General features: G+C 39.3%; 1 protein-coding gene across 2 annotated transcripts in view; it reads right to left on the reverse strand.

Moving 5' to 3' along the window:
* The window catches only part of LOC114146440 (copine-8), an 80173-nt gene that overhangs the window by 23337 nt on the left and 30326 nt on the right, over positions 1–26510 (reverse strand). For both annotated transcript variants that reach the window (XM_028020465.1, XM_028020466.1), the window contains exons 5-9: positions 23888–23927; positions 19114–19190; positions 6116–6179; positions 4173–4276; positions 2452–2556 (exon numbers count right to left, since the gene is read on the reverse strand). In XM_028020465.1, the coding sequence (XP_027876266.1) occupies positions 2452–2556; positions 4173–4276; positions 6116–6179; positions 19114–19190; positions 23888–23927 (390 nt within the window). The remainder of the gene's footprint in view (positions 1–2451; positions 2557–4172; positions 4277–6115; positions 6180–19113; positions 19191–23887; positions 23928–26510) is intronic.

A 26510-nucleotide genomic window follows, 5' to 3' on the forward strand; every position in this document is an offset into this window, starting at 1 on the left:
TGTTTTCCAGCTTCAACTCGCCCTTATCTCCCGTCTCAGGCTGCAGACTCGTGTGGCAGTGTTTGTGCGCCGTACATGCAGCTTGCCGAGTCTCCCACTGATAAGGCACGTAGCAACTCCGCTCCAGCAGTAGGCTTATTGGACCAAACTTGGGATCAATGCTGCTGTCTGTTAGCTCAGCAGAGATAAACCCTGTGGCGGGATTCTTTGTGCCCTTTTCACTACTAAGCTGCTGTAGACACAAGAGGATCCATCAATTTATTTGTTTTCTTACTTGATAGAGTTGAACTTCCCCTGAGATGTTATGTAACCAAGGAAGAAATGTAACTAAACGCAACTCAACCATTTTCTCATTTTTACTCTCCCTTCTTTAAATTTATCCCAGCTGGGGAACTTTTGGTTAGTAATCAGAGACACTCTTAAAATGGGAAGGACAAGAGAACATGCTTGTAAAAAGCAGCTGCAAGACAACATGTACAATTGGAGTGATGGTTAAAAACCCCCCTCAATATATCACTGGGCTTATGCTACAGCAATGTAAGATGAATTTATTTCCAAGGATAAAGATTTAGTATAAGTTGCATTTACTGCCTCTCTTCCTCGACTGTGAGAGTTTTGATAGCAACCCCTCGGGTATAAACGCTGCACTCTGTACCTACGAGTTAAGACTCCAAATCCTGTCATTCAGTATATCTTTAACAATAAGTGCCGCTGACAGCTTCTCCATCCTCTGCGCTTCCACAGTCAGTGTCACAGAAAGCTGAGGAAACCCAGTTTCCCAGCAGATGTACGTCTCTGCAATCCTCAACAGGATCAATTCCTGATTTATGTTTGTACTATTTTGAACAGATCAGACCTTCTGAGCTTTGAGGGTAGCAGAGAACAGGTGGGTGAATACAAATACATGAAAAAAACAATTTAATTTTTTATATGTAAAAAGACAAAGGTAAAAAAACCACCTTGCATTCCTTTTCTTTTGTTTCACCGTTATGAGAGGTGTGTTCACATAAAATCCCATAATTGCATTATTTGCTGCATTTTAAATTGATGCGGTTCTCTTCCACACTGCACTGACAAAGAAATGTAAATTAATTGAAACACCTGTTCCCTCCCCTCGCCTGTGGTGGCGCTGCACCAAGAACCACTGAAGGAAACGGCACAAAAACCTCCAAAGAAGACACAGGGGCAACTTCCTTCTTCTTAAAATGTAAACGAAAATGGCAAACATCAGATTTTAGTGATTGTCAGATTTATTTTTTGTCTTTGGTAAAAAACCCTGAGCAATTTTTCCAACTAGCATTAGACTCTCCCAGAATCCCCGGCACTATAGTTTGCTTCTTGCTTTTGGAGCAGTCTCCGGTCCACTCACATCCAAATGTACATTCGAACTGAACCAGAGTTCACTTCAACAGAACCGAGAGATCTATGTTTTGCTTTTTTGGTCCCCATCAGAGTTCAATTGCGCCTTCACACCTCCCCCAAACAAATCAGACTTTCTAGGCCAACGAACTGGAGCTTTATTAAGGCGGACTAAATGGGGCTCGTGGGAAAAAGAGGTTAGAATCAGACAGAAGAAAGTTTATTTCCCCGTTTTCGCTTATGGCAATTTTAGGTCTCCTTCATGAGGTGCAGCACCACTTCCATGAAATTGCTGCAAAGTCTCCCCTACATGTCGTCACCTCGGCAGGATGTTTACGAGAGCTGACAGGGAAGCTCTTGCCTAGAGTCAAATGAGTTTCATTATCATCATCATCAGTTTGCCCCTCCAAAAAAAAAAATTCCTGCATTAAGAGAAAGCAACTAATCACACCATTTAACGCTGCGTCTGCACAGAAAATAGTGGTGTAGACAAGGTCCAAATGACTTTAAAAAATAAATAAATACTGCCAGAAAATATTATTACCGCTCACCAGTAAGACCGAAGGATCAATCTGAATGCTAGTTGGTTTCACATAGAGAGCGACAGCAGTCATTATTTCTGCACCTGTGGTGAAACTGTTAGCAGTATTCACTCGTTCTGTTGGTGATCCTCTGCTGCTCCTCACATAATGCAGAACATACATTTTTCATGTGGAGGGGAGCCCTGTTATTTACTTTCCACTGACATTATCCTTCCAGAGAAACAGAAACAATGTGAGGCACACGTCTCTGGCAGGTTATCAGCACTGTCACATAATGACAGCTTCCATCATTTCTACGTAATCCTAATAATAGCATAAAAAGAGCCTTTTATACAACTATTACGTGGGGGTTGTTTTTATAAACAGAGCCAAAAACCAGTCTGAAGAGGCCATTAGCAGGAACCTGCTGTTCATTAATAAGGATTCTTAAAGCCATTTATTCCTCTAAAGATTTTGTTTTGTGTGCAGTACTGGGAAAATACAGTATGTATTGCTGTTCAAGATGCTTGCAGAAGAAGTGGTCTGGTAGTCATAAACCAGAGAGGTTTACCTGTCGTAATCGCCGTTGCAGAGAGCTCTCACGGGGATCTTAAAGGCTTGCCACACTGGGTTCAGCGTGTTCTTCACCACCTCGGTCTTGTGGCAGATGGTAAACCTGGAGAGAAAGGACGACAAGTGGAAGGTGGTAAACGTGACCCAGAGACCCAAAGTGAAATAAAGTTACCGAAGAGCAAAAGTGTCAAAAGAGCAGGGTGGGATTCTGATAGGAGAAATGTAGGATTTTCAATAAATCAGTAAATAGTCTTTGTGACCAAAATTGGATGATTTTCACCTTAACCAACCATGACCATTTATCAGATGCGATATTGACAGTTTGACACACTTTCATAATAGAAACAGCTATTCAGTAACCCTCAACACGCAACAGGAAGACATATCTTACATGCTAGATTTGGCAAAGTTGGCAACCTTTATTAAATTAAGAGCTATTCCAGTTGACAGCATCAACTACAAATTATTTTGTGTCTGTTTTAAATGCACCCTCACACACAGTGTGACATCACCTCTGCTTCTAATTAATTGCATACTGCATTTGTCTTCCTGGGTTTGCTAATGAAATAGTATTTTGTCAACCTCTCTGTGGTATTGAAGGATAGCTGAAAATGATTGAACTAAGTAAAATATCACACAGAAACAGACCATTTGATTCTGTGTGATATTTTACACACTTTTTCTGGTCCCTAAGAATCTTTTTTGTTTCTATTTTATTATTTCTCTCAATTCTGAGTAAATAAAGGCATACATTGTTAATATAGATAAACAACAAATAAAATGTAATGCAATTTCTGAAATTTATTTTTAATGCGATAGCTCTAAAAATACATTACCTCTGCTTATCCGGATTCAAATGTTCAAAGTATAAAAACAAAGATTCAAGATGAAATTATGCGATAGACTTTTAAGAGAGAAAAAAAAAAATCTGTTTCCTTGTTATGTTTTTCTTTCTCTTGAGCAAATAATTAATTCAAGTTCCAGACGTTTCCAGCCGCCCACAAAGTAACGGCAATATTTGTTGGTAGTTTTTTTTTTGTTTTTTTTTCTCCGAAGAGTTTTTGCGGCGCTCGTGGCTCGTATTTTTTCTACAGTAGGCAGACAGGAAGGAGAGCAGAGGGGGGAAGACATGCGGTAAAGGTCGTCGGGACCGGGAGTCGAACCCGCGACGTCCGCGTCGAGGACTAATGCCTCCAAACGTGGGGCGTGCTAACCCCCTGCACCACCACAGCACGCCCCTATTTGTTGGTAGTTTTAATACAATAAAACAAAACTAAAAGCAACAGCATCTCACAGCTTTAAATTACTTTCAAGTTGCCATGATATTTTTTAAAACAACTTTTCCTGTTTCAAAGATTTTTTTTTTACTGTGGCATTCTGTGCTCTCCCCCCCCACACACAATCAGGAAGCAGAAAAAGAGGTAATTTTATGAGTCCCTCAGAGCACAAAGCCTTATCTGACTTGTACCACACTGCAGGATAACAGAGAGCGGCAACAGAGCCGGATCCAACACACACACCTGTAAAATCTGTGTGTGCTGTGCTTTTCCCCAACACACACATGCTGACGTCTCCCCATGTAATTCACACACGTTTAAACGAAAAATCAATAAAAACCATTTCTTTTTTGGGGAGGGGGTCAAAACACAACATGAAAAGGGGAAAGAAAGTGAAGGAGGGAACGTGAAAACAGGACGGACGGATGGGAGGAAAACTCACGTGCCGTCTTCGTTGCTCCTGTAGAAAACCAGGAACGGATCCGACTTGCCAAAGAAATCCTTTTTGTCCAACTTGGTCCCACAGAACTGCATCATCACTGATTCCTTAAGAAACGAAGCAAGCATGTCGGGATCAACCAGTGGGACTGAAAAGAAATCATTTACAGTAAGAATAGAGAGTAGAGATGGTAACTGCATGAACTTCAGTGACCTATAAAACTCCAGAAACTACCAGGAGCAGTCATGTAGCTCAGGATTTTCCAATAATATAGATAGAACAGTCATTTAACTGGGTTCATATATTGCTTACGATCACATCTGTAGTTTTTGGTAGAAGTCTAGGTTAAACTGGAAAACTTGGATATTTAAGTATGTCAAAAAAAATGCTAATTTAAGCCCAGTTTTGATGCTTTAATTAGCTAAAAAAAAATCAAAACAATTCTTCATAAAGGTTGGTAATTATTGAAAATGAAGTTGAATCAACTCATCCCTTTTTTTTAATATCTGTTTTCCAGACTAATTTAATAAATGTAGTGCATGTGAAGTGTGGCGTCCGTTTCAACCTAGTGAAGTCATTACATTTCCACATACAGACTTTTGAGCGTTCCCCAAGCGCTTCTCTTGAACATACATTTTCAGATCTAGCCCCAAATTTCCAGTCATATTTAGGTCTGAACTTTGACTAGACCAGGGGTGGGCAATCCTGGTCCTCGAGGGCCGGTGTCCTGCAACTCTTAGATGTCTCCCTGGTCCAACACACTTGAATCCAATAGCTGAATCACCTCCTAAGTGCAGTCAAGTTCTCCAGAGTCCTGCTAATGACCTCATTATTTGACTCAGGTGTGTTGAAGTGGAGATGCATCTAAAAGTTGCAGGAGACCGGCCCTCGAGGCCTGGAGTTGCCCACCCCTGGACTAGACCTTTCTGGCATGGGGATGTTTTGATCTGAATCATTCCAATGAAGCACGAGGTCGTCTCCGTGGATATAAAAGGTTTTTTGCAGTCTCCAACTGGTATTCCACACTGTTGTTACATCCGGTTAATTCACCCCTGATCCATGTTATTCATGAAGTTTTCCAGGAATTCCACTTTTTTCCATGTAAATAGAACAGGAAGTTTACTTTTGCCACGTCTCGTGTGCCGAGGCTGCTGCTGTCTGCTTTCCTACAACTTCACTGATGCATAACAAAAGAAAAGGGCGTCATTTTATTTAACTGTGACAGTCTGAATCCTAAAACGTATTTTTTTTTATTGATGGCTTGGGAAAAGACTGTTCCTGCTCCGTTATTGAACCCCAGAAGTAATTAAGGGCGTGCTGAGTAAAGAAACTGGGACAGCAACGATGACAGATGAAAAATAAATAGCACCAGGGAAATACAGGGGGAGGATCAACACATTTTTGATGTAATCCCTTAGAAGAAATCGTATTATTTATTGATTTGAACAGTGTTTTTCTCTTGTTGTTTTGCATTTGAATAAATAGATTTCACAATGCTCTATGCATATTGTAAAGTAAGTCAATTTATTGTCATTTCAGACAAACTTAACACCAAGCGTGAGGATGTTTGTTTTTGGTTGATTTCTTGGAACAAAGCCCCTTGGCAATGAATTATGTAAAATTAGAAAAGGCTCTTTATTTAGGGCCAACTAATTGTGAAAGTGCTTTTGTAGATTGAATTGTAGGGATGGTGGGTTCATGTATATGTTCGTTCAATTGGGTTGCAGAAAATAAAGTCCACGTCTGCTTTTGAGGACAACAAGACGCAACATGACGAAATGACATTAATATTTAATCGTACAAAGATACAAGTGGATCAACGACTGATGTACTCATTCGGGAAAGGCCTCCATTATTTTAATGTGAACAAACTAAAACGTGTGTGGAAGCAGATCTTAAAAACAAAAATCCTAAAGGCAAAGAGCTCTAAGAAACCAGTTACTCACCCTGCAGTTGTTCAACTCCTCGGCTTTCACGATAATGGTCCCGCATTTCTTCCCTTGAATGCCTCTGCAGACGGACAAACACAAAACACGATTAAGGGTCAAGAGGTCGCAATCGCACACAGACCTTGACTTGATGTTTACGCGACCTGCGCCCTTCCGCCTGCTGTATAACTCGCCCCTTAACAGCTGAGGGCAGAGACAACAACGACTGGAAGACATCTCGTATTTCCTGAGAGGATTTTCTATCTCCGCAGTCAGCGCAGTGTGTACACTGGAGGAGCAGTCGAAGAGAACATCGAGTTTGTTTGATGACAATGAGGAGGGATCTGCAGATATCCAGCATGAGGTCCCAGGCTGCCAACCTTCTCACAGTAGGATGGGACCTTCTATGTGTGCACTGAAGCCCCAGCATTCGCCTGCCTGCATGTACACAGGCTGCGAACTTACCTACTTTAGAAAATGTTTCACTTGGGAAAATGACCTATCATATATTCTCATCTGTGAGTTGTTTTTGTTGTTTCAGAGCCTTTGTTGCTGATTTTACTCTTGCTCGTCCAAATTGGGGTTACTGACTTGAAATGTAATACATTTTCCAAGGTATGTTGTTCCCGTCAGTAGTAATCTGTGCCGAAACACAAATATTACAACATTTGATTGAAGCACAAACCAATAAGCACTTTCTTGATGCAAAAAAAAAAATAAAAAATGAAGTTGGCAGGTGGTTGTTTCAATTCAGTTCATATCAATCCAAGACAATTTAGTTAAAGAGTCAATATCATGTAATCCCAGCTGGTTAAAATCTTTCCAATATTGCCAGCAATTCCTCATCCTAAGCAAACACGGGGAGACCGAGATTATTTACCACTCTGAAAATATCTTCAAAGAATATTACTTTCTTCTTTTTACTTTGTCGATTCCCATCTCCCTTTAGCGTTCTTGAAATCAAAAGCTTGCAGCTGCTTCACAGTTTGTGTTTGCCGTCATTCAGGGCCTCAGGAACAGAATCTGTGTTTTACAGGTGGGACCAGAAAATGGATTATTACATGGATGTCATTACTATGATGTTTAAAATTGTTCCCAAACAGGTACAAATGAAGGCCATCATTTGGCCTTCATATTATGCTTTAGAAAGCAAAATATGATTTGCTTTCTAAAAGTGGTTGTATCAGACTATTAAAAGCTTTTGACAACTAAACTTACAATGATGCTGAGGGTGTTTAAACCAGAAATGGGTTCGTTTGTTCTCCCCAGGTAAGAGCTTTCAACCAAATATTTATGGAGCGCTCCAGATTTCAGAATTTTATTACGATTTTTGTCCTTAAAAAATTAAAAATATTTATTTAGAATAAGAAAAACAGGCTGAAACACCATGATTTAATTTATAGTTGATTTAATTTAAGGTTGTCCTTAGGCCTGAGAGCTGTAGGAAATGTTATTTTTCTGTTTTTATTTTTTTATTATAGTTATTATTTGTGTTTTTTTATGTAAAGGCTTCATAAATCTCAAACTGCATTTAAGAGAGTCTCCGTTCAGCACAGAATAATCTAGCCCAGGTATATTAGATTTTAAACTAGAGCTAATTAAGCAAAGTACAGACTTCTTAAAAAACTGTGGAATATCCCTTTACCTAGTGTCAAATGGCAATCTTAAATTGGAAGCCAACTTCAATGACCAGCCACATAGTCACAATATGCAAAATAAAGCAGGGTGCCTACGCACTATGGCTTGGGATTGAGGATAAGCAATGGAATATATTCACAGATGGTAACCCTGTGAAATCACTTATACCGTTGTCCATAAAGAGTTTTATGGCAGATTAAAAAGAAATGTTCAAATACTGTCATAAATAGAGCAGCCATTGAAAGTGACAACTTTGTCGAAAGTCGAGCCATAATTTCCATAAACAATCAAAGTGGACTATGAAGTAATTCTATAACAATCAAATCAGTAAACCACGAGTAGTTAAGCACGGTTTGGACATGTGGGAGGCAAAAGCAGCCTGACGTAATCTGAGTAAACTTCCAATTTGACTGTGATGAGATCTGCCATGAGAGACCCATCTGGCAGAAATTGACTGAGGGAGTCATTTAAAAAGCCCAGAATTGGGGTCGGAGACCTCTACGTCAATGTAATTCAAAATCTCCTTTTAGCGCAGCGCAAGGAGCTCGGAGGAACATGCTTTCAAAATGGCAGAATTGTCAGGAATGAAACAGATCCTGGGACCAGTGAATTGCAAGGAGGAGGGAGTGCTCCATTATTTCCACGGAGCTGAGGTCACGTCATTCATATGCATTACGTGTGTTAAAGTGAAGGAAGGATACACAGGCTGGAGACAGGAAAAAATCCTAGATCAGTTAAATGATTTCCACATCCAGATGGCGGACTGCAATTACGGATGCACCTGGTTCAAAGCGGACACCTAGATGTGACTTTAAAAGGAGGGAAGTGCCACGAAAGTGACAGTGAGATTCCTGCATGAGCACCAAGCGTTGGTTTGAACTAAAACCCATCAGCTTGTCTACACGATTGGCTCATATAATCACAGCTTTTGGTGTTTTCCTTAATGTAAAATTGTCAGAACATTAAAAGAATCAGAGATTGCCTCCCAGTCATTTTGTATATATATTAAACAAACATGGATTGATCCAAAAGGTCTCAAATGTTTCTAGGCCATTATTAAAACCCATCTAGTCAGTGATTCTGAAAAAAAGAAACCTAGCCTGTTAATGGAGCCAACCTCAGACAGCTGAACAAGACATAAGCAGAGGATTAAAGCAAACTGGTCTCTTACTGGTGAAGAAAATAACAGCAGGAGCTAGCATGTGGGAATAATATGCTAGCTGCGTTCTAGGGTGAACAAATCAACAGCCAATCACTGCAGATTTTAGCATTTCAATGGTGCAAAATTGGCATGTTGGGTTTCAAGCTGGTGGTTCTGATAATGAAAGAAATGTTTTCCAACTTTGGATTTATCTGACTTAGAAGTTGGACAATTGCTAGGAATGCTGCAAGGTGGAGCAACACATGCCTTCAACCAGAAGATTCAATGCATTTAATTGGGATTTTAAGTGACAGAGCCAATTAGCTCATCTTTGTGAAATGAAAATGTGTAAAGTGTGATGTGTAAGCAAGGTTTCCCCCAGAAAACTTGCTAAGCCCGGTGGTTGGGCATTAGGGCAGTCATTCGTCCAGCAGCCTGTCATGTTTTTGAGTTAAAAAATGTTTAAAGTTGACAGAAAATTTGAAAATATCACTTGATAATTGTGCTATCGACAGATTGGAAGATTAATGCTTGAACACCAACTATAAAGTCTTAAAAATGCAAACATTAAAAAAAAATTGTCTGCCTGGTGGCCCGCCAGGCTTATAATAGACTGTATGTATGTCTAATGTAGAGGAATATAATTATATTAATAGTTAAAAATATGTTGTTTGGTTGGTTCGCACTAAGATATGTTTTAACCTAAAAGAAATGTATTGTGTCAAATGGACTGGGTCAATCTGACCTAGAAGTCAGGAAGGAATTCAGATTTGGAGAAGATATGGAATAACAATCATTAAAGAGAGGAAAGTTGTTAGTTTAAGCTGTTGTGCAAGAAAGTTCTGGCACCAAATATTTCCCCTGCTCTTCAGTAAAGGAACTGGGCCAAGGCTCGAGACGTGGGAAAGAAACTCTGTTTGGACAGATAAGGAACAAACAATTTGACTAATGGTTCTTCTGATCTGAAGCAGATGTTGAGGTCAAGACGTCTTTAATCATTCCAGGAGGTCAACTCCTAATTCTCGGAACTTCAAATACACATCCAGTGTAAGACAGAGCCAATGGAGAGCAACGCCTTTGGTCGAGGCTTCCCAATACACACCAGTAGAGCTGGGACTCTATAAAAAACTGATGTCAGACGTAGAAGTCAAGAGATTTTGGATTTCTGTAACGATGTGTATGTGATGTTGTGTATCCGCAGATGTGCATTAAAAATCTCTTCAGGTTCGACTATAAGTAGAAGGAGTTCTGAGTCTTGTGTAAATCTTTATTTATATATTCTGTGAGTTTAGACACCTATAGATTCTACAATACTAACAGCTCTGGAGACTCACTTTTTTTGCCCGCCATGCTTTGTAAAACTGTCAGTTTGGATGGCAAGCGTCTTTTGTCACACATTCCCAACTGGATTTTGTTCTGAACTTGGACTGGACCATTCAAAAACAATGACTATGCCTTCTTCTAAACCATCCCACTGTATATATCTGACTGTTTGTTTAGGGTTGATGTCCAGCGGTAGGTCCTAACTGGTGTTCGTTAGGGTTTGTCCTCTATTTAAGCGTTTTTCAGAAACCCAGAAATGTTTGCCTTTCACTGGATTTTCAAGGTGGTTTATGTCAGGGCTATGGTGGTGATTCAACCAAGAGGATTAATACACCGTATGTCTAAATTAGACATATTTTAATGTAGACTCCCCACAATGACATGCAAAGGAGGAAAAAAAACACAATCCCCCACAATCTGCATCTCTATGACAACCCAGCCGAGCCAGGAACCCCAGTGACGGGTCATGGAATGGGATTCCTCCGCTAGTTATATCTTCCCCAAATCCTCGCCATTCCTCCTCCATATCTGAGACAGCTGAGGTCATTATTCTGGCTGACAGATCCGCCTCGAAATGACATGTGGGCAGGAAGCAGAAAGATTGTTCAGCTCTGGGACGAATACTGAATCTCGCTGTTTTGCCTTGTTTACATATATGAGCCGAGACATTGGCGTGCAAACCCTCCAGAAAAAAAAGGAAAGTAATGCACAAACTGAAATAAACAGGAGCGTGTGTGTGTGTGTGTGTGAACTTGTGAAAAAATGTGTTTTTCTAACATGAGCGTGTAGATATTTAATGTTATTCTTAAAAATACCAAAACTGAATAAATATAAATAGAAAACATACAGAAAAAAACGAGAAGCTACGCTAAACAAGTAAACACGATCAAAACAAGATAATTCTTTGGCATTTCCTGTCACCAAATCACTTTATTTTCCAAAAATGAAAAGAAAAATTGCCCAAATTTTTTCAGTTGTGTGCATACCTGTATGTAAAACAAAATACAGCTCTATTTTTGAGAGTAATGTTTCTTTAGTGAGTGGGAGGGGGATTCCTTTTAATGTAAGAAACGTGAATTTTTCATATAAATGCTAAGTTGCTTTCAAGTAAATTGCTTTCCTCTGTTCAGTTTATAAAACACTCCAAAGTTAAGGAGTACTTCAGGGATGCATCTATGCTCTCCTGTGTGTGTGCTGCATGTGTGTGAGGAAGTGCTGCGTACACTCTAATCAAGACACATGGTTCTGCAATCAGCATCTAGCAAGAGACGGCTAATTAAGTCTGGGCCGCATCTGGGCTCCGGAGTAACATGCATGCATGTCATCCTCATTATATTCCTGACCAAGGCAGAGTATCTGAATGAGTGATCAGTTGTCGTTACAATAGCATGAAGATCCATCTATTCTTGGTCATGCCACGACACACAAGCGCAGCCGCTCACACACATTTCCCCCCCCCGAAAAGGCAGCTCGTAATCATAATTCTCTCCCACAAAAAGACGCCTGACACAAAATCTGTGTCAGAGCAGAAGCAGATAGAGGCGTTCTTTGTCCTTGTTTTTTACAAATGCTTATAATCAAGCTTCCTTTCACAGCGATCAGCCTTTTCTTGCGTCCTTGTTTCTGAAGCAGTCACCCGCTTTGCTTTCAATAGCTCACCAGAGTTTGTCTTTGACCCTGTGGTAAAGCTGCAATAATTATTAACAAGGGGGCCAAATCCAACTTTGGAAAAGTGTCCCACACCAGAATCCCTTCTGTCAAACTTTACACTCGACACGAACCAGGCAGACAAGTGAGGTTCTCCTGACAACATCCAAACCCAGATTCCCCCAGGCAGGAAGGCATGAAGGATTGCTCCAGAGAACATTTCTCCACTACTTTAGATAAATGCTTTGTAGTAAACTGGGTGCTGTAAGGTTTAGATGTATCTGCTCGCCAATAGAAACCCGCCTTAAATCTTCCTTCTCTCTTCATTTCACCACTTCTTCCCAAGCTCTGGAATTCTTTACCTCCATTCAAATCCAAACGCTACACTATTTGTTAAAGATTGCTTACTCACTGTGATCACCTATTCCTTTGCAATTGCTAATGTGTACGATTCAAATTTTTGTAGTGCTGCTTGATTTGTACAGCGTTCTTGAGCGATCTGAAAGATGTTTCTAACTAAAATTTATTATTACATGAAGCTTACTGCTGATCGTTTTTGAGTTAATTTGTACCATCATCACGTAGCAATGACTAAGGAAAAAGTTTGTGATGCTCTGTACCTCCGCATCCATTCAGCTCTGTAATCATACATATCATTTACTGTAGAGGTTGAGTTGCTGACGTTCCCAACTGCTCAACTGTGCAATCCAACACTTTATATATAGAATAGAATAGAATAGAATTATTTCGCAGTTACAGCAAGAATTTTTATACACAGATTAACACACACACGGCGGGAGCTGCATCTGCAGGCAGCCAGCTAAGCCGGTGCCATTTTGAAAACCCGGAAGGAGGGTGAGGAGGACATGCGGCAAAGGTCGTCGGGACCAGGAGTCGAACCCGCAACGTCTGCGTGGAGGACTAAGGCCTCCAAATGTGGGGTGTGCTAACCCCCTGTGCGACCACAGCACGCCCCTATATTTACCATTAAGTGTTGCTATCCTCTGAAAATTTTGTACGGGACTAAATAATCCCATGTACTTCATCCGAACACATCACATCCCCAACCCAATGCGGTTCCTCCTCCCTCAGAGTCAAAGAGAGAGAGCGCCACACTCTTCTGCAGACGGCCTCCTCCATGGACAATGATGTTGCAATTTCCATCCAGGAGTTCTTAGCCATTTGACAATCTTATAATTATATATACAAATGCATGTAATTTCTCACCACGTCAGAGGGGTATCGGAGATATTCATGTGTCCTGCAGATACAAAAGAATGGATAGCGAAAGCTAAGCAAAATATCAACAAGTCTTTTGGAGCACATTTCTGCATTAAAAAAAGGGCAACAAACTTCTGACCCATCATACAAAACGTCACACAGAGCTCTGGGTGAAATACATTTACTATTTTGTGTCACCAGAAGTAGAGGTGGACGTCTATCTGCGAACAAAATTATGCGATTTTTGTCTACATCAATGAGAGCCGATTTCAGCACTTTGAATGAAGTATGTGGAAGCCCTAAATTCCCATTTAGTTTGTTTCTGATAACTCTTTGGACTAGTTGACTTGTGAAGTTATTATAACACCAGAATAAAGTGATCTAATACCGACATAACTGCTTTCTCTGTTGAATACTTTTAGTAGAATATAGGAAGTTACTTTGAATCCTAAGTTGTCAAAGCACGTAGAAAATGTGACGCTGGAGAGTACAAGCTGAACCATGATTGACAGGAAATGTTCTGAGGCAGAAGGTACAACTTAGTGGCACAAAAGTTGTGTGTGAAATGACAAACACTGCAAGGGGATAAAATGAGCACCACCTCTTATTTAAATAGAATCAGATGATTAGTCGCCTGTTGCAAAGTCTCTACAGAAACATTAGACAATCTCCTGCAACGGTATCAAACAGTCTGTCTGCACTGATGTAAAATTACATGGGTGGCCTGCCAAATGTTTGAAGCGGCCGACGCAGCAGGGCACTTGGACTTCTGGCTTCCCTGCTGGTGGAGTCGTTTCTGGCAGCGTTTCAGAGTCAGGTGGTGTCTTATGCTACTGCTGCTGCTGTGATGGACTTACACCTGTTTTTACCTTTTGGCCTCTTTTTGGTGCAAAGCAGAGATATGGATAAAGACCTTCCTTTTATATCTGCCTGCAATCAACAACAAAAATAATCTCACATGGTCAAAATGTCACAGCAACGGAAAATCTGAGACCATGAAGCAAGTATGTCGTCATTAAAAAGGAAGTTTAAGAGTCTAAAGTGAAGAAATGTAGCACATTCGGTGAAACATCAAATCCTGTCACGTTTTTGACATGTGAATGTTGCTTTTGATGTGCTCATTTAACATAGTGTGTGCATATGTGGATGAGGATCGTAAAACAAAGAACGTATTGTATTGCGTCAACAACATACATTGATGCAATACAACTAACTTTTCAACTTTTGTAGAAAGGTTGTAGCTCTTTTGTAGAGCTTTTTAAAAATATATTTAAACATATGCTAATAAAGTTTACTGCTCTTTAAACACAGTGTTTGACAGTCAAATGTGTTCATATAATTATCAGCTTAGTTACAGATGGAGACATTTCACACATTTTACAGTGAATACACCTTCACCAGTGCAGACAGAGCGTCTGCATAGTGTTGCATTAAGATTAATTCATGTACTTTTTGGGTCTTTTGTAACAATATTTGAGCAGCAATGTCCATGGCTACCTGAGCAGATAGCCTGACTATTAGACAGTAAAATTAAAACACAAAATAATGTCACAGATTTGAACTTTTTAAATGTAATATTAATAGGAATCAGTAGCATTTTTGTTTGAAATAAATGTGATTCATTTGCGTTTTACATTTTTGTGTAAAATCCCTCAAACTGTGATGGTTTCACTAACGTGGTGGTTGCCATGCCTTGGCAGCAGAGTGCAGCGAGACACTTCACCCACTGTGTCCTGTCTTTTGTCTTCCGTTGCTCTCTCTCTCTCTCTCACACACACGCACACACACACACACACACACCTCAAGCCCTACTGGATTTTGATTGAACAATGTAATTAGTTATAATTAGCCCTTATTAAAATTGTTAAAGAGCCTCCCCAGTGACTCTGGCTGCAGGTGAGCGTCTGCAGAAGTCTAACAGACACATCCATACAGACACGATGTCTGTGAAATGACAACAGCTGTCAGCTCGGCGTCTCAGTTTCTTTTGATTCTGCACAAATCAAACTTGAATTTGATAAACTCATTTAATTCAGTTTTTTTCTCTCTCTCACCAGCAGTACATGACATGAGAAACGCAATGTAAACGTTTCCAACTTTGATATTTTACTTTTTTTGTACTTTGCCTCCCTGTCATGATGCATAATTATAAGACTGTCATACGTAGGATGATTAGCAGAGATTTTGGAGAAATAAAAGCAGTTAATAGTAGCAGACAGCTAAATTGGAACAAAAGAAAATAAGATGAAAGCAATGACATATCACAATCTGAATTTTAAATATAAATGAGGCTTAATATTGAAGCCAACATTTTTGAAAAAACGCTTTAATTCTCTGGCCACATATAAAGAGCAATAATGCTGGGTGACATCTTCAACTCCAAAGCAAATAATTAAAAAATAAAATAAAAAAATCAAGCCATGCATACTAAAAACACATTTCATATGTTTAATTCTCTTACTGTAAGGTAGTTTAAGATGTTTGTTGAAGGGGAATCATGAAATTTAACTTTTTTTTTTTAAAACAACAGCAAAGTTCAATGTCTTTGAAATTGGTTGTTGGATTTCATGCCATTGATGAACTCATGCAATTGTGAAATTAAATGAAAGTGATGAGTAGTTTAATTTACAAATAAAAATAAAAACGTGTGCTTCCTTCATTTACTCTAACAGCTCTAAATAAAGTCTCGCTGAATAGCCGTCAGATGTCACCAAATTAACAGATAGCAGGAGGAACATTAAAGAAGCGGTCAAGATGCTCATGTAGGCCTGTCATGACAAACAAATCAATTAACTGCACGATAAATAAAAATTATCCACCTCATTTTAATTTATCAGCTTTATCGTTTCGTCTACCCTTTTCTCTTTCTATTGATGACACTGGATGAAAAAAAGACTTATCTAGCAGACAAAAAACCGTAGGTATAACGGGTTCGTTCCTGCCCTGTGGTGTCCAACAATGGGCACAAAATAATGGCTACAAGTCCAGTGAACTAATTTTAAAACCAGACATGAATCAATGCTTTACTACAATCTACCTGCAATGCATGTGGCTAGTGTCAGCATAAAGTCCTGACTGAATGAAAATCATTAGAACCTATTTACCTCATGTTAACGAAGAACAGCTGAAAAGTTACAGGTTTATCAACTGCGGTAGCAATTTCGCTCCAACTCCTCTCCTTGTGATTTCTATATTCTTTGCACGAAATGTTGAATAAACATTAATGTTGTTTCCACACATCATCTCCGATGTCCGCTGGACTTTGGGTCGCACCGTGTCAGCTCCGTGCTTTCCCCTCAGAAAGCACAGAGGGGAATCTGTGCTTTCTGATTGGCTACCTGTCACATTCAATAAGCTGCGTTCTCGCTGCCAGTCGGGGAAAACCCCACATGCTGCAGTGATAAAGTGGCCAAGACAATGTAACATGTTGAATATGCCAGATTTAGATCGGAGCGGCCACGACGTTCTACCAAGCTGCCACCGCACACTACGGGATAATCTTAACGTTTTTCCAATCTTAAAACGTCGGATGTTCTAAGATTGTCGTCAAGGAAAAAATCATGTAGGGTGAATTATTGCATCAGGTAGTTGGATGTGCCCATCTTCTCTATCTAAATCTAATGATTATTGGAGGGCAAGACAGTATACAGACTTCATAATCTGTACTCTTTTGGTTGAATGTAGTTTTTATTTTCACTTTGGCTTTATGTTGTTCCAGTGTTAAATGTTCTTTTGAGAATAAAGTGTATTTATTTTTGGCAGGACATTTTTTGCATTATTATGTCATTACCATTACATCAGTTTAAAATGGTCTTCAAACTATATTATCGTTTATCGCAATAATTTTTGAGACAATTGATCGCTCAGCAAAATTTGTTATCATGACAGGCCTATGCTCATGATAACTTTGGAGGAGCTGGAGAAGTCCAACAAATTGTTGTGTACACTTTTAAGTTTCAGTTTTAAGGCCCTCCTTTGTTTTACTAATTCAGCTTCATAAATTGTGATTGAGCGTGAGGAGGAGGAGAGAGGTTTGCTGAAAGCATCCATCAGGGATGCCACATGTTGCACTCTGAACCCGTAACTCCTTTGGCAAAACGAAGTTACAATCAACTCTAAGCTTTAAGTGAGCAACTAAGCTCAAATTAAAACAAAGGCAATTTCTTGATGAGAGCAAATTACTCCTGATGAAGCTCATTTAGCGTTTTGTGTTGATGCAATGAGCCAGTGTTTCTGTCAGTAATCAAAAACAAAGATTCTCTGACAACACACTTAGACAAATTACAAACGACGAGGAGTTGAAGTCTGTTCTCCAGAGTAAAGGGTAAACTAATTTACTTCTCCATGAATATTTTTCCATCAAGCACCATCAGCATATGATGGTACTTGATGGAAGATTTTCCTTCAATTTCCAGCTTCGAATAACCTTATTAAGCTCGACATACCAGAGGTCACCGTGATGCAGAAAGTGCCAGAAGTTTCCATGGTGCATCTCACACTCTCACAAGCTTGTGCAATTTCATTTTGACTTGCTGTTGAGGTGCATTATGGAAAATGAGTTCCATAAGCAACATATTGGCAGACGATTAATAACAGATATTAAATCGATCTCACAAGCCTTGAGCTTCACATGTTTGATTAGAAGACATTGTGCAGACATCCCTCTGCCTTTAGGAGCCAACTTTGTAGAATGTTCAAAAAAAAAACCCAACTAAATATTGTCCGAAATGAAAGATTAGTAAAATGGAAGTGCATACAGCATATGACTGTTCTTAGCTAGCATCCGTCACTGCATTTCTATGTCAGCATAAACTGCTTATCCAACACATGGCATGTAAGTTCAGTCCTTTAAAAAAGTTCTACATTATTTATACACATTTCAAGTTGAATGTCTTTTCCTTCTCATCCAGCAAGGGGTGGGGGTGGGGGGTAAGAATTAGCTGCTGCGATGCTAATCTGTTAGAAATCATCCTAGATAAAATTACATTTAAATCAATAAGGTCACATTAAAAACTAACATTTTATTGCATTTCTGTGTTATTAAATTGTATTACAATTTACAATCAATCTAGCTGAAAACATTTAACTTCAAGACGCTTAAAATGAACAAAGATTCCATCAAATTTTCATTCCCTACAATTATACACACGTCATTCTTATTTCACAGAATTTAATACTTTAGTCCAATTCTGTGAAAATTGACTTAAAACCGATGAATCCAATCTGAATCAAATTTTTAATCTGTATATACAATTGAGCACAATTACACTGTTTCCATTTAATTACAATTTGATTCACTTCTTGATTCCAAAATGAATGATGATTAGTTCCACAGTGTAGCAGCATTAAAATTCCATATACTGACTGAATGCTTTTTTTATTAACATTAAAGTTTAGAACATTAATGTACAAAAAAGGGTATTTAGCACCATCAGAATCTGTTACCAGCACTTTGGGTTACAAATGAAGGATGCAAAGTAAGTGCCACTAAAATAATAAATGTTCAGTTTTGATTGCAAAGAAGAAGAAGAAAAAAAATATCTATATTTGTATTAAGTATGTGTATGCAAGTGCATATTTTTAATTAGCAGCTTCTGCAGCTCTGTACTTTTTACCTCAGTTTCCCCAGAAACAGCAGCCAAGAACACGACGCGTTGAAAAAAGTCCAATTATAGATCATCATCAGAACTCCGTGTTCTTCTCGCAGAAATCAATGTGCACAAACTAGATCTCGAAAGAGGTCTACTTCCCTGATAGAACAGGAACATTTCCAGCCACTTTCTCATCACACTGATGATGGAATCACGGACGAACACCTCTCAACCGCTCACCTTGTTGTTCATCGTGTTGTACGTTAAAGCGGATGGACATATACATTCTGCTGTCAAGAATGAAAGCTGGGATGAAATCCAAAATACTTTGGAGGTTTTCTTCTTTCACAGGTAAAGTGTGATTGACAGACTCTTCCGATGTTGTGTACAGTAACCATCAATCACCTATGGTGAGATCAGAACTGGTGTTGACGTTTCCTGCTAAATCTACTCACCCAAGAGGCTTTTCCAAGCGACTGCCCAGCGATCCAACCACCTCTCCCAGGGTGCAGTAGGCCTGGCCCAGGAAGTCCTGTGGAAGCAAAGAGCAAGTGAATATTGACATGAATTGTACAAACATGCAAACACAGATGGCATTTTATCGCAAATTAAAAATGTTATTTCAACAGTTCAGCACAAACGATTTTTAAAATCTTGAATAGGTTTTAGGATACAATGACCCCTTTTTTTTGTCATTTTTTTCCTCCCACTCAACTTTCTGGTTCAAACTGCTTGGATACAGCACTCTCAGCGCCCAAGTTTTGTTGCTTCCCCTCAATAGAGCACTGTGTAATGAAACTAGATATGGCAGGAGATGCACTTACTGAACTGAACTACTGACATAAATTTTGTTCTCTAGTTCTACATTCTAATTTATGGAAACATACCCAGTACTGTACAAAATATAAATATGGAAATTATGCCCAATTGAGCTTTAATTTCACATTTGTGGCTTTCATGAAAACAAAACAAGTTTTAAAATGCAAAATTGTCTTATTTCTCCCCCCCCCCCCCTCCTTTTTTTTTTGAACCCAGAGGTGAAGCCATTTGTCATTTTAGTAAAATGCATCTAATTTTAGCTGAGAACAGCTCCGAGCAACACCAACATAATGGTCTCATTTGCGAAACTCATTAGCATCTCCTCTCAGCTTTTTTTAAAATTATTATTATTATTTTTGGATATCTATCATCATAAGAACAATTTCTTACATTTTCTAGATAAAATAAAATCACATCTGAAAATGTGTTTCATTATATTTTTTTCGCCCTCTGTCTTTAAAGACAGCCACAGAACAAGCGGCGGCTGCCAGCAGGGGGTCCATCAGAGAACCGGCTGTGTGTTGATAATGGCTAATTACAACAAATGGCAGAACTGGTTGGGGAAATGAAGTTTAAAAAAAAAGAAAGAAGCTATTTTGGTTCCAATCATCTAGATAACAGTGATATATAAAGCAAAGAAAGTTCAAAAGAATGAACATTGCAATATGAAAAAAAAATAATAAGAAAAACTTGTACGAACAATAAAGTAACTTTGGTAGAAAGTACCTCCGTTAGCTTAGATACCGTGTTTCGCTAAAGTACTTCCTGGGCTTTCAGTTTTGCACCTGTCTGTTAAGCTTTGAAAAACATTTTACATTTTTACCAAACTATTTTACAGCTATAAGAAATTAAAATGTAATTATTTAGAAATGTTACTTCACCCCTTGAAATGCTATAGCAGTCAACCACAACATGCAGAGTTACTTAACGGGGTTCACAGCACATATTGTACTATTGTATTGTTGAAAGTATTTGTTTCCTTTAGATGTTTTTCCATTTTTATTGCTTTTATCAATTCACCACGATCAACACTTTTTGACTTGGCGTTTTGGACAAAAAGACAAAACAATCTGAAATGTCAAACTGAAAATGTATTAGTACAAAATGACAAATGAGACCCAGCCAAATGGTGTTAGTAGTCCCACAATGTGTGGACCGGAGATCATCTGAGTGCGTCTCAGGTGATCCTTACATAAAAACTTTGGTGTCTGGAACATCGATTCATTGGTTAATCAGTATTCCTGGCTACTATTAACAGCATGAAGACAAAAGAAAAAATATCTAACGTATAAGTTAGGGGATGAATACAAAAAAAAAATCCTCCTGTGGAGTTCTTTAGATGGTTCCAACTTTCTCCAATACCAATATATTTTGTTGTATACATTGCTAATATTTAAGATCACAGTACTTTGGGACAGATTTGAAAAAAAAAAAAGCTTGTATGTTCAGCAGCTACGCTATTGAGCCATTCCATCTGGTTTTTCACAGCAACTGGCTTTCTTTGTTCACTGCTGCAAATATGGTGAGCGTACCAAGTTCAAGCAGTGCATTCGCCTCCAGCTTGCAAATCTCAGAGGTCACGACACGGGTCAACATAGCCATCTGCAGTCTTAAGATTTTTGACTTGCAGTCTGCTGGCGCAGAAGGCACTACGATTTTTAACTCTAACCAACAGAGGATTTGCTTGTATTTCATATCCATCTTCAATCATGGGCGCAAACTATGTAGCATATTGCAATCAGCACAGCACGTTTCATTAATTCTTTCCTTCATGTGAATATCAGACAAGTTCTCTGACTGAGACAGCCCTGCAGACTGTACTTCCTAAGATAAAACACACCATCTAATGGCCGGGCTCTCTGGCTTTCCCTCTGGGATCTGCATCAAGGCTGTAGAGATGGTAAGCTGCCTCAGAGTCAATGTGCGTGTCTCCACTTATATGAGGTTATTGATTTTAGTCCAGTGGGTAAGACTAAAGAAAGAAACGAGGACAGAGAGGGGAAAAAAGGTTTCCAAAGGCCAAGTTATGAAGAGACATTCTAATATTGCTGAGTGGTGGGGATTTACAGCGTCACCATGCAATTTATTAAAACACTTTTCATATTTGGGAACAAATGTTGGCGTATGTTTGTGGTTGTGGGGGGGCTGTGAGGTAAACCAACACAAAGATCTTCAAAGTTGTGAGAAGTGAATAAATCTGAAAAGTGTCGTGGCAATGAGGTTGTTGTTCTGCTGTAAGGAGTGAACTAACCCAGTTTTAAATGCCTCATAAAGCAATTCTTTTTATTTGTTGTTTCCGGTAAGCTCTGTATTTAGTTTCCATTGCTTTCAGGCAGCCATGCATTGTCGCAACTATTCACTACTTGTGTTGGTCTATTTCATAAATAGCTCAGTGAACTGCATTAAAGTTTGAGGAAGATGACAAAATCATTTTTTTTAAAAATCCAGGGGTGTGAATACTTTATGAAGCACTGCAGATAATACTTACCAGAAAAAAGGTATGACTTTAATTTTCTTGTATATTACTTTTAAAACAAAGAAACCAGGATGTCATCTGCATATCATCGAGTCCATTATCCTGTCCTGATTGATCAATTTACAGTTTTTTCAATTCCAGAGCAACATAATTTGATTTTTAGTTTATTCAAAGTCTCATTTATCCAACAAAACCCCTCCACCATACACCCAATTCACCTCTTTTTAAAAAAGTCTATGTGTAGCGGCAGGACAGTGACTGTTTGCCTCAAAAGTGGAAGAGAAACCTCTAAGCCCATAAAACAAAGCTAACCAATATGAAAGCCCCCTTGTGGATTCCTGCTACTGAAGACATATGATGGTGCAATATAGCAACCTGCAGAGAGGAAGACCTGCATCATCCTGGCTTAAGGTGATGAAAACTCTTTTCATTTTCATGCAATTTTTGATGCAAACACAGTCAGAAATATTTTTGCATTTAAGGCAGGTGATTACTTCAAAAGCCACGTCTCAGAATACAGTCGACTTTCAGAGACTGTGCGGGCTTTGTAAAGTCCATCATAAGCTAGTGGTTGTCTGGGCTACCAAAAAGAAAACAAAAGTGTATGCATAAAAACACAGAAAGCCCCAAATGAATATGAAAATGCATGCACAACATGAGCGGACTCAACCAGAACTCGATGACGTGAGTGAAATTATCAAATGTCTCCACTCAAGTTTTGGTCTTTATCAAATAAACACAATCTCATAAAAGCAACTTGGCTTTCCTAAAATACACAACGCAGAGCTGCAGGCTAGACTGTGATCTCCTCCCTTTTTCTCAGCTTTATTTTATGTCTCTTCCAATAATCCGCACTTTCTAAAAGCAGGCAACAGTCACACCTGAGCATCCATCTCATGTGTTATGTGGGTAGCGTGGGGGGCTCGGACACTTAAAAGCAAGAAAGGATGGGAGCTGTGTGGTGTGTTGCCTTGGGGCAAAGCAAAACTGGCTGTCTGTACCTTCCAAGAGGCAACGTCGAGAGACACATTGAGCCTATTAGCCTCCACTCACAAATTCCCCGCAACGTTCTGTGATATTGCAAACGCAGGGTTAGAGGAGTTCGGGTAAAAGCATTGGCAGATTGATCCAAAGCACAACAGCAAGTCAAACTGATTAGCTGAAATGTAATAATAAAAAATACAGAAAAATTTAAAATCGGCCTAGTCAAAGGTTAAATCTGAAATGGATTTAACAGACTAAAGACAAGTCATTCATGCTCGAAAACCCTTCAACACGTGGTAGTTTTCACAATAATTGTTACAGTCAGCAATTACCTTTTCATGATTTATATTTACTACAATGATCTTTGATGTCAACATTTATTTAATGTAACATTTTAACTGTAAGGGAGGGTGGGAATATTTGTCCGCAGCATCATAGAAAATCATCCATGAATTAGGATGATCTTGAGCTTTCTGTCAGTCTTTTGTGTCTCTTAATTGGAATTTCTTGCCTTCAAGCATTACGTCTAATCAAATCATACCTACATAACTTGTATGTGATAACTTAGAGTATTTATCCAGAAAAATAGACAAGACTTTCTTCACCCAATGGAAAATAAACATGACAGTTCAGCGTCCAAGCTGCCTCCGGTTATTTGAACTAGAACGCCCTGAAAGCAGCGGGCGGGTAATAGCTGTTATTACCTGCGAGGACGCTGCTGTTACTAATTACAGCTGTTGTAATCACTGACATCAATGGTAAGAAGCAGGGTGGACAAATTTAATTTCTAAATGACCCACAGCCTGCTCAGAGACCGTGCAAGTTTAGCAGATAATCAGCCCAGTCGTCGTAATGGCCAGATTGCTATTACGTGGCTAAAATGGTCAAAATGGGAGGAAGACACACACACAAGCACAATGTGAGAAAGGAAGATCCAGAGAAGGACTCACGTGTTTCTGCAGGTTGGCACTCTTTGAGTCAACATCGTACCTGTGGAAATAAAGGAAAAAGGAGGGTCAGTGCGTTCCTGATAGACGCGGAGTGGCAGGATCTCAGCTGGGACCGATGCTGATTACAGGCAGGATAAATCAGCAACGGGACCCAACAGCTCGTCAATGAACACCTCGCTGTAAGCTCTGGGTATTCTGCATCCCAGCGTGTCAGCGTTACAACTCTCCCCCATTAAACTGACACCAAATAAATTGTTATGCACACACAGGACTGTGAAAAGACGAGTGCTTTAGGATGTGATATGGGGACGTTAATGAGTCCATCATTCTCTTATTGTGTTGCCTTGCCAAAAGTAGTTATAAACCTTGTAGCTTTCCACAATTTGTCACACAAAATCCTGGTATGATGCTGCCACCACCATGTATCACTGGTGTATTGAGAGCAACTAACATTCTTAGTCCCTCCTCCCCCAGTGTTTTACAGGCCCGGCGGGCTACCAGCCAGGCTTAAATTGGATTTTTTTATGTAATAGACTTGGTGAGATACAGTATTAAATATTACACTGTCTACATAAAACCTCTTTTATACTGAATAATATGGAATCTATCACCACTATTTCTGGCTATACAAACTGATCAAAAGATTCTGCAGTGTAATTTCCAGAAAGTTGAGTGGCGTGTTTTGTGTCAAGGTCAGATGTGACTGAAGACTGTTCCTCTTCAGCCTCCAATCAAAATTATTTAGAGAATCTAAAAGTATTCAGTCTCACTACATCTTAACAAGTAAACATCCTCCTCCTGTCTTATGTCTTTCATTAGCTGCTAGCTCTGATTGTCTTGTTGTCAGACATTAAATTTGTATGCCAATGTTTGGCCACATATTACGTAAGGCATAAGGCCAATGAAGACACCATATGACATGAATGTGTGACATAGTGCAGCGGCAGTTTTTTTTCTTTTCCCCCACTTATGCAATGTGATATAACAGCATCACGTACAAATCTATGTTCTTTTGTTTGGTTGTGAAAACACAAAACTATTAAAATGGTTGAAGAAAAAATTATACAGTAACAGTGATGGTAAAGATGGATTAAGCTAGGTTTATGGTCGATGCACTGTTGGCCTCAAACGCTACCATTTCCAAATGATGATGCCTGCTGAAGCAGCTCCGAATTTTTGTAGCTTTGAATATTTTCTAGCCCCAAAACACGGTGGGCCGCTGGTGGAACCCCCCCCCCATAGCAATCCAATCCTTTCTGGGTGAAACCCTGTCAACTAATACCATTTTACATTATGAGCTAAAAGTTACATCTGACCAGAGAACCTTCCTTTTTATGTTTGATGAGCCTTCTACATGGATATTTTTACTATCATTTTGGTTTTGCCACTCTTCCATACAGTTCAGATTTGTGCAGTGTGAATACTCTTACAAAACATTGTGCATTATTTTTGTAAGTGTGTCTGATTTGCCTCGTTTTTCCCTCTATGTCGCTCTGTGCAGCCGGTACACCCAATATTTACAGGAGTCATTTGTCTGGAAAGGCTCCCCCAGGCTCTGCAGAACGGCAGGTCATCAGACAAACCGTTTACTCAGCAATCTGAGATCATTTCACACCTCAGGTCATTTCACTCAGCTCTAAATATGGATCGCCCTTTGCAGTCTAATACTTAAGGGAAATAAGTATCCATTTAGTTACTTGTTAAAATCTTCTGGATGTTTAGTGCTAGAATGCTTGGATACTATAAATCTGAATCGGTATGGACAAGTTGTCTCCTGCACAACCAGTCTGGGGGCTGGTTTATTACTAGCCCCCAGACTGGGGGCCCCAAAACCGGGATTTATAGATTGTAGCAACATCAGATAGATTTTTGTTATGGAAGTGCTGAAAATGAGACTTGTGATGATAGGATTTTTTATTGCCACTATAGCTTTTATAAACAGGTAGAGTCCCTACCTACCAGGAAAGTGATGAATCCTCTTACCGTATGCGTCTCTCAGGAATGTTTTTGTCTTGGTAGAGTTTTCAGATTCTCCACCACCCGACTGGTTCACGACACATGAAGTATTTACTTTCATTGTTTATCTGAGGCATTCACGCGTCGGATCACATCATTGGCAGAAAATGAAAAACAATACTTGAAGAACGAGATTCTCTCTTTCCTCTGCAGAGATATGAATAACCATTTACGAGGGCTGACTGTTGGCTTACTGTTGCTATAATTTTAACAAAAATATTGCTGTTTACAGTGGTGTTGTGTGCAAGAAGGGGGGAAAAAAAGCGAGATTTACCGATTTTACAAGTAAAGTAAAGTGAGATTTTTCAGACATTCTGGGTTCTTTTAGTTTCAGTTTGAAGTTGTTGGGTTTTTTCCACAGTGTCCGGGCTGGACGCCAAATATTTCTCAGACTGCTCATGTCTCTATTGTCATTGTTTCCTTCAGCTTTTCTTATGTTTTCTTCCTCTTGGTTCATTGCCAGATTTTCTAAATTACTGTGTTGCTTTTTGACTTGTCCTCTCAGTCAGCTGGAGTTTGCGCAGTGCCTTTGTGTTTTGTTTATTAAAGCCTTTCGTATTCATAACTAGCTTTCCGCTTTCATGAGTGCGTTTACCGTACGGGCAAA

This window comes from Xiphophorus couchianus, chromosome 6 (genome assembly GCF_001444195.1).
Source record: "Xiphophorus couchianus chromosome 6, X_couchianus-1.0, whole genome shotgun sequence".
In the NCBI taxonomy this organism is placed as follows: Eukaryota; Metazoa; Chordata; class Actinopteri; order Cyprinodontiformes; family Poeciliidae; genus Xiphophorus; species Xiphophorus couchianus.